The sequence below is a fragment of the Carassius auratus genome, chromosome 27 (genome assembly GCF_003368295.1).
Source record: "Carassius auratus strain Wakin chromosome 27, ASM336829v1, whole genome shotgun sequence".
In the NCBI taxonomy this organism is placed as follows: Eukaryota; Metazoa; Chordata; class Actinopteri; order Cypriniformes; family Cyprinidae; genus Carassius; species Carassius auratus.
Window position 1 is genome coordinate 7,874,242 of NC_039269.1, and position 12,780 is coordinate 7,887,021.

Below are 12,780 nucleotides of genomic sequence, written 5' to 3' on the forward strand. Positions count from 1 at the left end.
CTGATTTGATTTTCGTGACAGTCTATTTTCGTCTCGTCCTTTATTCGTTGACGATAATGTCAATCAATTTAGTCATAGTTTTAGTCTCCATCAGTGCCTTCTTTTTTAGTTTTTGTTTCGTTTTCGTCCGCAAAAATATATTCGTGACGAAAATAATGACGAAAATATTTAGTCAACGAAATTAACACTGCTTCAAACTACTGTTCATCACTAAGCTTGCAGACACCATGTGTTCTCATGCAGTGTAGTTCTTATTAATCATGTTCAATCTAATGCATCATAATATGGGAGGATATAGCATGTACAGCTATTTCTGTAATGATTGGTTATTTGTATGTATTAATGTTTTGATTTCAGTAACATAAGCTTCCATCTATAAATCAGCGGTTCACAAACTATTCAAACATATATCTTCATGTTATCTTTAACAGTATATCAAACATAAACATATGATCTAAATAAAAGGACATTATTGAAAAAAAAAACTTGTCTCAGTATGATGAACTACTTGTTAATCTAAAGAAAGATTTTTTTCCACTTCAAAAAACCTTTAGCATAATGCACAGGTTGTGTCAATGTTAAAGGATGAAACTATAGACATCGTAGATATGTTGTAGATATCAATGAGGGATTAAAAAAAACACTTTTTTGATTTATTTCATTAGGCTGAAGACCAGACACGAGAGAAAACGGGAAACGATCGACCCATCACAGTCTACTGGACATTAGGACAACACAAAAAACCTACAATCCCCCCTGAAACAGACCATACAGTTTATTCAGAGGTGTACAAACAACCAAATGAGAAACTATCCGCCATTTCAGCCGATGCCTCTTAAAATGAAACTGGCTATGTGTCATGGGGAAGTTGTTGTGAGACTTGATCTCAAAATGGCTTCCTTTGTTACATGCCTCATGTTTTGTATTTCTTGTGGTTTACTTTACAGCTGTACTTTACAGTGACTTTTAAATTGCATTTTGCCCCATTCTGTTCTCGTTTCCTGTCATGTTTGTAGTTTCTTTGCAGTAGTTTTGAACATGTTACAGACTCTTACTATTCTCTGTCACATCTTTAAATGGTTAAAAAAAGGGTATGCAGTTCTACTTTTCAGTCAAAGTTGTTGTCTTCTCTAGCATTGGTTTAATATATTAATTTCAGACTTCCACAACCAAGCTGTCTTAATATTTTTGTGAGTATTTTGAACTTTTTTTGTGTGAATTCTGAATTTGATATTGTTACACAGAACATACAGTCTAAAAAAATAAAAGTGAGCAATATTAATGGAAGTGAAAAAGCCTGTGACAACTAACCCCGGTCGGCTCCACATGAAAATGAGCAAACACTGAAGTTATAATCCTGACGTCACCTCTCGTATTATATTTAGCAAGTAGACATTTGAATTCAAATATATCCAGCAAACATGACTTATACCTCAAGTATTACTCGTAGAGTTGCCAAATTACAAGTCTTGGAGATATCTTTACCTGAGAAAACACTGATGAAGCTTACATAGACCCACACATCACACAGACAATAATACATTTATACAAATTAAGAATAAATTCCCACAAAGTAAGAATTTGTTCCCTTGTTTTTGAAACTAATTTCCTTCATTTTAGATAATCATGGCCACAGATTAAGAATTTGTATGCACTAATTTGTTCCCTTGCTTTTATAATGTTAAATTGTTCCCTTGTTTTGATGTAATTAAGTGAACAAATAAAGGTAATATGACCGGTCATAAATCATGACTTAATGTAAAACTGAAAGAGGTTTAACATCTTTTGTTGGACCAGCCATGAGTCAGGAACTGAAATCAGGAAGTCAGATATCTGTAAGCAGCCATGTTTTAGACAACAGTGCAAACCGATGCCCAAAATAGCATCATAGCGCCTCACTGATATATCTGTCATTTCACAGCAGCTGTCAGACTGTCCTCTAATGGGTCCAACTGTTTTGTGAAATGCGAAAATATTTAGGCTTGAATGAACACTAAAGCTGCCTCCCACAGTTATGATTTTTCATTTTAACTGGCACTAAAGCTAAGGGGAAATGACATAGAGATGCATTCGTGTTTATGAAGCTGAAGTCACATATTTAACTTCCTCCATTGTTACATGGACAGAATCATTCTCTTTGAAATTTAATTTTTAATTCTTAATGTTTAGTTTACTCAATCTCTGTATTTGACCTTAAAGGGTTAGTGCAGCCAGATAGCAAAATTATGTAATTAATAACTTACCCTCATGTTGTTTCAAAGCCGTAAGACCTCGGTTTATCTTCAGAGCACAGTTTAAGATATTTTAGATTTAGTCCGAGAGCTCTCAGTCCCTCCATTGAAGCTGTGTGTACGGTATACTGTCCATGTCCAGAAAGGTAAGAAAAACATAGTCAAAGTAGTGCATGTGACATCAGAGGACCCGTTGGAATTTTTTAAAACATCAAAAATACATTTTGGTCCAAAAATAGCAAAAACGACGACTTTATTCAGCATTGTCTTCTCTTCCGTGTCTGTTGTGAGAGAGAGAATTCAAATCAAAGCAGCTTGATTTCCGGTTCGCGAACGAATCATTCAGTTCACCAAATCGAACTGAATCGTTTTAAACGGTTCACATCTCTAATACACATTAATCCACAAATGACTTAAGCTGTTAACTTTTTTAATGTGGCTGACACTCCCTCTAAGTTCAAACAAACCAATATCCCTGAGTAATTCATGTACTCAAACAGTACACTGACTGAACTGCTGTGAAGAGAGAACTGAAGATGAACACAGAGCCGAGCCAGATAACGAAAAATAGCTTCAAAATATTCTAACTGACCCTCTGATGTCACATGGACTACTTTGATGATGTTTTTCTTACCTTTTGGACATGGACAGTAGACCATACACACAGCTTCAATGGAGGGACTGAGAGCTCTCGGACTAAATCTAAAATATCTTAAACTGTGTTCCAAAGGTAAAAATATTGCTATCTGGGTGAACTAACCCTTTAAATGTTTGTGTTTCAGATAAGGTAGAATCTCCTGTCCTGACTGTAAACTCAAACTGGTCCATCATGAACCCTGTATCTTGTAACATTACTATCATCTTCATAGAAGCAGCTGTTCTCAAGAAGACCACATCATCTGATCACTACACTCTAAGGCTGATCTGCAGTGATAACTCCATCATGTGTAACTACAGCAACCCAGTGAAAGTGCAGTGTGTAAGACACATGCCTTTGGTGTGAGAGACCCAGGTTCGAATCCACTGTGAGACACCAATGTGTCCCTGAGCAAGACACTTAACCCCTAGTTGCTCCAGAGGCGTGCAACCTCTGCCATATATAGCAATTGTAAGTCGCTTTGGATAAAAGCGTCAGTTATGTATGTATGTATGTAATGTAATGTAATGAACACTGCACTGTTAATCTAAGTACACACTGTATCTGCTCTGAGCTGTAAATACACTCACAGATGAGGAAACAGAAAATAATTAAGAGAAAGTAAGTAAACACTGAACTGAGAGTGAGTAAACACTGGGAAAGCTGATGATCTATAAATACTTCCAGTGTGAGAAGCATCTCTTTTGCATATTGATAAAGTTTGCTGTTAGATGTCTGTTTCTGTTTATACAAGAAATAAGTTGATTCTGAGAATCCAAGGCTTTTTGTTTTGCTCTCCTGAATTTTTCTAAACTCATAACATTCTAAATCAATATTCAAATAATTAATATTATATTAAGGTGTGCATTCTACAATAACATCTAATCATGTATTTACAGGCCATCAAGCAACATTAGTTCACCACCTTCAGGCTGACTTACACTGAGACACTAGGGGCCCTATCTTGCACCCAGCGCAATTGACTTTGTACACCGACGCATGTGTCATTCCTATTTTGCACCCGCGCAAAGCGCGCTTTTCCCTCCACAGAAGCACGTCGCTAAACTAGTGAATGAACTTGCGCTCCCTGGGCGGTTCAGCGCAAAAAAGGAGGCGTGTTCCGGCGCAAACAATCCCTGGTGCTATTTTGCTGTTCCATTAAACAATTGCGCCACTGACCAGAAAAAACCTAGTCTAAAGTCAGTGGCGCATTGCGCGTTGTTCATTATGCTATTTTAAGGGCGCATGCTTGACCATAATGTATAGCGTGCACAACGCGCATACACTTTGCTCATGTAATCTACACAGATGCAACAGTTATTTTTGCAAATCATAAATTGTTACACTAAAAAAATATTAACACATGAGATGACGGAAATCATTGTGGTGTGACACGAAGATGTGAAAAAATAGGCATAAATCTAGCTTACAAATTATTCAGGCTAATTATTCTCCCATCCCCATACAACACAACTTCTCTGTCTTTCACTGCTCTTACAAGAACATAAGTCTCCTCGGCTGTGAACCGCTCCTGGCGTGCGCCTGGTAAATACGCCATAATAATAGCAATCCATAATGGAACTTGCGCACCTGCTTTTAAAGGGAATGTTGGATGACGTTCTGATTGGTTTATTTCACGTTATGCCCAAACCACACCTATGAATAATGAAGCTACTTCAGACCAACCCATTTTAGATTTGCGCCGGGCGCAAGAGCCATTTATCCCGCCGGGAAAATAGCAACTGCGCCGAGACCCGCCCACAAAGTTACTTGCGCTTCGCGCTTTGACACTTGCGTTTCAGATCGTTAAAATAGGGCCCTAGATCTCTGCCTCATCTAAATTTATGGCCAGGACCTGCAGAACTTTCAACACTATCTCACAACCAATTCATACTTATTTTACAAGGTGGCTAATTCGTACAAATTTGTACCACCTCACTTGTACGATTTTATACGATTTGTCTAAAACCAAGTTTCCGTTAGGTTTGAGGGGGTGGGTGTTAGGTGTAGATCAATCTTACCAACTCATACGAATTGTTCAACTTATAAAATACCTACGATCAGGCAAAAATCGTATTAATTTGTATGTGTGTGGTAGTACGAATTCGTTCGAATAAGCCACCTCGTAAAATATGTACAAATTGCCGTGAGATCAGGTTGGAACTTTCCTCTCACCTCAGCGCTTTAATAGGATTATGGTCTGACACTGATTTGTTTGGTCCATTTGGCCCTTGTCTTAAGTGCATTCAATGCATTAGATAAAAGATTATCAAAGTGCCAATTATTTAAAAGAAAGATGGCACTTCCACACTTTTAATTGTATTTTAGGGGAATGAATGAAGTGATAAAATGTATATAGTACCTTCAATGCAGGTAAGCTGCTTTGGATAAAAGAATCTGCCAAATGCATTAATGTACATATACTGTTCAAACTATAAAACAAAATGCTGTGGCACATGTGCTTGTGAAAACCTTAACGGATGTGACGGCAGCTGACCAACACCCCAGCCACCAAAACAACCACTAATTAAAAGTAGAGAAAAAAAGCCCCTAAAAGTGAAGTAATTTCTGAGAAAAGATCGATCATCTTTAGTTGTAGATGAGATGTGGTCTGACACTGTGTATTTTGTGTGGTTTAAGTATATGGTGATAACATACCACCATTAGTTTATAGAGTAGTTTCTGTTTTCATCTAAGGTTATGAGGATATTCCCATTCCTCATCCTTCATTCATTCTGATCAACGTTTGTTTCTTTAGTGAAGTGGTAAACTCACACACACTGCTGAAGTGTCTCAACTGACTGAGGACCGGAAAGTTTGGTTCTGTTTTTTCAGTGCTTATGTTTCCGCCACAGTCAGAGCTAGCTAAATTTGATTCTTGTGACATCTCACTGTTTCCAAGAAACAGAGGTTCCTCTTTGTAGCTCTTTGTCATTTGTGGTTCTCTGTGCACCTTGATATTAGTGTCAAAATGTGCCGTGTGTAAAAAGTGTCAAAGTGTATTTTGCTGAATTCAGAAGTGGACTATTCCTGCGCTTTTGCTGTGAGAAAGGAAGGCTCTTTTTTCTTTAAAAGTTGTGTAAAAGTTAATTAAACACTTTTCATTTGGTGTAGTACAATACAAACACCTGCACATTAATAATGAGATAGAGAGATGTTACTGAAATGTGTTTCTACACTTGAGTTGATTAGAAGCGAGGACCTCTGAAGTTTCAGCAGGAACTTGTTTTTCACGTCAGTGCGACATTGAACTTCCGTATCTACTAAGTCAATGTGGCGGCAGTAATTTTGTTTTGTTTCTTTTTATTAAGTTTTTCTTTTTTTTTTAGGATGATGTCATTGAATCAACTACTCTTATTACTTATATTTCTTCAGACCTCCAAAACAGGTAATATATATATATATATATATATATATATGTTTATTGTGACAGTGAGAACCACCAAAAGCATGGTTCATTTTCACTGATCATTTACTGAAATACTCACTATAGGATGCTACTTTATACAATAATTTAGTCTAGTCCCAGTTTTTGATGATTATCAGTTTTTAATTTGTAAAAATGTTCTGAAAGAAACATACTCCTACACACTCCTTTAAGTTATTTAGATTTTTTTTTTTTTACATTTTTTAAGTTACTAAAACAGCTGTTTAAAACCTTGATTTTTACTTTCTATTTTTATAAAAGTGCTAGTGCTATTATCTGTTAGTAATTTTGTTAGAGTATGGAGATGAACTTTTCCTAATGTGACAGTAGTTTATCATAACTTTTATTTTCACCTCCGTTGCAAGCACAATAATAAATATAATTATTCATAGCTGTGGTGAGTTTTGTTCAAGTGTGTGAAGTCATAATCAAACTCTATGGCAGTTCTGATCACCAAACTCATAATTAATATAATATCATAAAGCATGTATTTACAGCATAGCTGTTTACTGAGACATATCTCGGTGTATCTTGTAAATAGGAAATGTGAAAAGAGTCTGATCGTATAAGTAATATAAGATTAATTTATATTATCATAATCCTAAAGAAACCTTGAAAACAAGTATCTTTCTCTCTTCTCAGGGTTCAGTGCTGAGATCTCTGTGTTTGTGCAGACAGGAGCTTCTGTTCAACTGGATATACAGACACAAGAAAAACCAGAGTTTGATATTTTAGCCTGGATGAATAATAAATCAGAGAGTATAGTTAGATATAACAGTGATTCCAAAGGAGTAAAATCTCTAGATTTCTACAAGGACAGAGTGGTTTTCAATGATGTAACCTTCTCTCTGACTCTGAAGAACATGCAGAAGACAGACAGTGGACTCTACACAGCAAGAACAATTGGATCAATAAACAAAGATTTGGTCTTATACAGAATATCTGTTATAGGTGAGTGTGATTTTTGCTTCGTGTGTTCAGTTCATAAAAAAAAAAAAAAAACTTAATTATGTTGATGTTTTACTCTGTGTGGTATTATATAGCACAAGTGGTGAAATTAATCACATTTTCCAATCATGCTTTACACAGAGATGATGTAAAGAAATTATATGTGGTAAAATAAAGTTTTGGTATTAGTCTAGTCCCTATCAAACTAAAGACAAAAGAACTGCTGTAATTAAAGGCAAATTCTTAATACACAATCAAATGAATACAAATAGAAACTCTGAATATCATTAAGTTTGAGGATATTTTAAACACAGTTGATCAACTATTCTGATGTATGTTTGTGGAATATATATGCTGTCAGATGCTGTTAACCTCTTAACTGTCTCTCACATTTTTTAACATAGACTTGAAAGTGCATGATCCAAACCTATTTTTTTATATAATTCATGACTGAAAAGATTTTGCAACATGATTTTGATGTACCATTTTCATGGTAATGCAATGTTTGATTTTAAAATGGGTTTTAAAGGATGAATTTTGAGATTTTAAGTTTTCAAATGATATATGATCTCTGATGATTTCTAAAGTGTGATAGAGAAAAAGGCAACAAAGGAGACTTTTTTCATGACAAAGTTCAGAAATCCTGTTATGATGTAGGTTTTTGAGGTGCTCTATTGTCATAAATTAATCTATTATTTTCCTAAATAATTTTTAACAAACAAGATTGGTAAAATATCTATTTAGGAGTCTTAGACCTTTTCAACGACATATAGTTTGTCTTGATTAGATTAGGATTTAATTGTAATATAGTGAAGTAAATGTAGACGGCCCACCGAGGGGCTGGGTAACAGTTAACAGGTTAAGGCTCCTGTGCTGACTGTGAACTCAAACTGGTCCACCAGTGACTCCTGTACTGTGAACTTCACATGCAGAGCTCATGAGCTCATGATTAACTCCAGCTATCAGAACAACAGATGCTCTCCACAGGAAGTGACATCACAGATCAACGCTCTCATCCTGGACTGCAGTGAGGAACACATCTTCTGTAACCATAGCAACCCTGTCAGCTGGAAACAAGACAGAAGAAACATCACACAACTCTGTGGAGGTAACACACACACATATTAACATTAACTGTCAAATCAAATATCTCATTTTGATTTAATGAATCCAGTCTAACTGCTGTAAAGTGAACTCAGAAAAACTGAACTGTCAACAGTAGTTCTTAATTATAAACTTCTCATTTTCCAGATGAAATCTCAAAGAGTGATTCATCTCGCCTGGTTATAGCAGTTGGTACGGTGGCAGGGTGCATTTTGCTTTGTGTTTCAGCTGCTTTGTGCTTCAAGTATAAAAAAGGTATGTCCATATTAGCTCACATACATTCTCTATAAAAACTGATCTCTGTGTTCATCAAGTTGATCAATTAAGTACTTTACTTCATTTGTAAAATTATTAAAAAGAAGTTTTAGTTAACTGTAATACTTTAGAATGGGGTGTTCTTCCACTTTTATAATTCTCGTCTCTACAAAATATCCTCTGATGAGATTATTTAAACATCCTTAGTAGCAACCAGTTATTAACCAACAATAAAATATATTTAAGAACACTGGTCATTCTAAAATACAATACTTTTTTTTTTTTTTTTTTTTTTTATTAAACCTTACTTTTGATCTATATTCACCTCGACACAACTCAACCTGTTCAGGTTTAAATCTCACAATGTTTGTAACAACGATGAGGACAGAAACATATTTGTTCTTTGCTGGTGCCAAAAAAAGAGAAATGAACAATCATTTTATAATCCTGAGAATAATTAGTAAAAGCAAAACAGATAAAACACAAAGGATTTCCAATAATGTTATAATTATCTTCATTTCTAACAGAAATGGTTTACAACTACTTCTGTTTTCAGCTGAGTACATGAGGAAAGCCTCAGATGCCGAAGTACATAGTACAAAAGAAACTCAGTTTAGAGCAGTTCAGCATTAACAGTCAGCCAGTATAAAAAAAAAAAGAAAAAGAAAAAAAATATATATTTATATATATATATATATATATATATATATATATATATATATATATATAATCTGTTCTTACTAAAGCGCATGGGTCAAAATCACCATAGAGTGCCTTTCAACGCTCAGAATACTCACACATTTTGGTCTTAATTTCCCATTCACTTCATGCCATGTCATAAATACAGTAGTTGACAGTTCTATATATTAGTTGAGCTCCCACAATTTTGTTTTAGATAATTATGCAAATTATTTTCTGAAAGTTGCAATGTCCCTTTCCTTAACAGGGTTATGGGGTGGACACATGATGCAGAACACACAAAGCATAACAAAATATGACAATGAAACATATATTCAACTTAAGGACAAAATAAATCTAATAATAATAAATAATTGAATTACTGTCTCAATCATATAAAGTAGTACAATAGCATTTCATTCAATTATAAAAACAAAGTAGCAAACAGTAATTTTGATAAATACAGCAGATTTTATCAATGCAGCATACACAGCTTGTTCATGAGGCCTAAAAAATAGTATATGCACATACTACTATTACTCCTTGACAGAACATTATACAGTAAACTCAATCATATTTCCAATTATTTTATAGCAATATTAACTACAAATGAATGCTATATCCACCCTGTCATATATATGTCCAACCTAAGTGGCAGACAGGGGGGGCATTTTGAGCTTCAATTAACATATTAGCTTACAACAAACTGTGACTAGCTAAATAGTTATTCTAGTTGTTGAAGAGAATTTGGTTTACTCAAACTTACATATTTTTAAAATACTGTATTCTGATCACTTCCCGCATATTTTATGCTGACAGGGTGAACATGCTGAGCTTTGGCAAAGCAAGAAAGCAAACTTATACGAAGAAAATGTTTCCCTTTGAAAAGTCACCAACTTACTCACCTCAGCCGCCCGCCACTAAAGAGACAAAAATCCTGTCCTGATGTAACTAAAGTGGACAAACTTCTTTTTTATATATAAAATTTGTTTTGTTTCTATTACCAAGAAATCAATACACTCAAATTGAGTAATCTCTTATTTAATAAAATATTAATAGAAGAACAACATTTTTAAATTGTATGATTTAACTACTCTAATTCAAATTTAATGAGTAGTGCATGGGACTTGGCAAAATAACATGCATCCTCTAACACAAAACAAAACACAAATCTAGAAAATGTATTGAAAGAGCCAAGCAATGCTTTGGTATGAAGAGAAAAACTTAGCCTCATAACACACACTTTTATAGTCATTTTTAAGTTATCATGGTAAATGAGTTATTTATGTACAGGACACTAAAAGGCACCCTACAGTGATATTGACCGGCATGCTAAATTTAATTTAATAAAATAAATAGTTTTTTAGATGCATATATGAATATATTCTTTATTATTTGATAATTCTTGATGTTGATATGTTGCTGTACATTGTAAACCTCACAGGTGCTCAGGAGGAAGTAGAAGGTAATACAGTCTATGCTCAAGTTGAGGTAAGCTTCAAACTACTGTTCATCATTAGCTTGCAGACATCATTGATATGCTGTCATGTGGTATAGTTCTATGATAGACATCAAAAACTTTCCTCTACACAAATCAATGGCTCCCAAAAATGTCAAAACATATATCTGCTGACGTGGTGATTATTATCACAGCTGAAAACATTTAGACACATTATTATAGACCATTATTTAATAATTAAACCTTCTCAAGAAAACATTGATATGACCAATCCTAAACAAATCCTTCCGCAACTAAAATCAATTATTTTAACTGATTAAAGTTTACTTTTGTCACCAGCAAAGATAATCAATTTGTCATTAATGTGATAAGAGTCATGCAGGCTCACAGTGAAAACAATTAGCCTAAAAAATAAATAGTATTTGATAAAGTAGTACAACAGCATTTCATTCAATTATAAAGCATAGTAAACAGTCATTTTGTTTAAACATTTTAGGCTCAAGAAATGCAGAAACTCAGCAGTGACTGCAATCCTTATGACATTCCAGACCGGGTGAGAATAATCTAGTTAATCGTTAACAGGTTATGATTTTATAAAATGCTTGTTGTATATACTGTAGGTTTGTGAATGTTTTATTAAACTCTTTAGTTTAGTACTTGTTCAGCTAAACATAAGTGTTTCAGGAATGCATTTTAAAAATACTTCTTCTAAATGTATTTCATTAGGTTCAAGCCGAGACACAAGGAAAAACGGGTGATAAACAACCCAGCACAACCTACTGCACAGTAGGACAACACCAAAAAACACCAACCCAATCTGAAACAGACCACACAATTTATTCAGCAGTGTGCAAACAACAAAACAAGAAACCACCTGTCATATCCACCAGTGACACTTAAAATAAAACTGGTGGCCATTTCTCACATGAGGAAGGTATCACAAGATCTGATCCCAAAATGGCATTTTTACTCTTACTATCTTTGTCATATCTTTATGTGGAAGAAATAATGAGAACAATATACAAGTGTGTTATTTTGAAAATCCAATTTAGGTGTGCTTTCTCAAGCACTGGTTTAGTATATTAGATTCAAACATCCAGATCCAACAGGTCTTACTTTTTTGTGTATGACTGTGAATTATATCTTAGATTGATTTTACTACACAAAACTTCATAACTTTTAAATATAATCCCACAGTGAGAAAATATTAAATGCAGTAAACTGTGACAACTGATCCCACATGAGAATTTAGTATCAGAGGTGGGTAATGGATTACATTTACTTGAGTAAATTGTCTGGGTGACTAATATTTTTGGAGGATATTTAAATATGGGTATTTTTACCCTTTCTTAGCTAAATACTCTTACTTGAGCCAGAGACAGACACGTTTTTACAGCACTGCGCGTTATAACCAATCACACAAGATTCTGCTGAGCTTATGAATGCAATGGCCAATCAAATAAATAATGCTTAATAATAATTTGCCAATATGCTGTTGTGGCTTCTGTGCGTCACATGACAACCTGTCTGATGACCATGACTGTAGATCCATCAAAATGCATGTGCTTACTTTCTAAAGCAAAGTCATTCTTTCTTTTTTATTATTATTATGCAAACAGACTATTACAATATTTACAAAAAACAAATTAAATGCAAAAAACAAATTCAGAGACCAACATAACATACATATCATTACTATTTGTGTGTGTGTGTATGTGTGCATGTGTGTTAGTGTAACTGTGTGAGGGAGTAGAAATATATGAATAAAGGGGGCTGTAGGGAAGTACAACAGACTTAACCTTGAAAAAAAAAAATAATATATATATATATATATATATATATATATATATATATATATATATATATATATATATATATATATATATGCACATACATATATACACACATAACAATAGCAATAGTACTACTACTACTAATAATAATAATAATGATAAATCAAATTAATAAGAATAAACAAATGGTAATAATAGTAGCAGTCGTAGTAATGATAAACATATATTAACAAATATTTCTTCCAGAA

At 34.1% G+C, this 12,780-nt stretch overlaps 1 protein-coding gene across 1 annotated transcript in view; it reads left to right on the top strand.

The window, feature by feature from the left end:
- LOC113045302 (SLAM family member 5-like) overlaps positions 1 to 12,524 on the top strand; it is a 96,737-nt gene extending 84,213 nt beyond the window's left edge. Inside the window, exons 4-10 of the mRNA XM_026205597.1 lie at positions 6,938 to 7,246; positions 7,605 to 7,609; positions 8,102 to 8,351; positions 8,495 to 8,602; positions 10,725 to 10,771; positions 11,236 to 11,292; positions 11,466 to 12,524. Of these exons, the coding sequence (XP_026061382.1) occupies positions 6,938 to 7,246; positions 7,605 to 7,609; positions 8,102 to 8,351; positions 8,495 to 8,602; positions 10,725 to 10,771; positions 11,236 to 11,292; positions 11,466 to 11,639 (950 nt within the window). The 3' untranslated portion in view covers positions 11,640 to 12,524. The remainder of the gene's footprint in view (positions 1 to 6,937; positions 7,247 to 7,604; positions 7,610 to 8,101; positions 8,352 to 8,494; positions 8,603 to 10,724; positions 10,772 to 11,235; positions 11,293 to 11,465) is intronic.
- Positions 12,525 to 12,780: the final 256 nt, after the last annotated feature.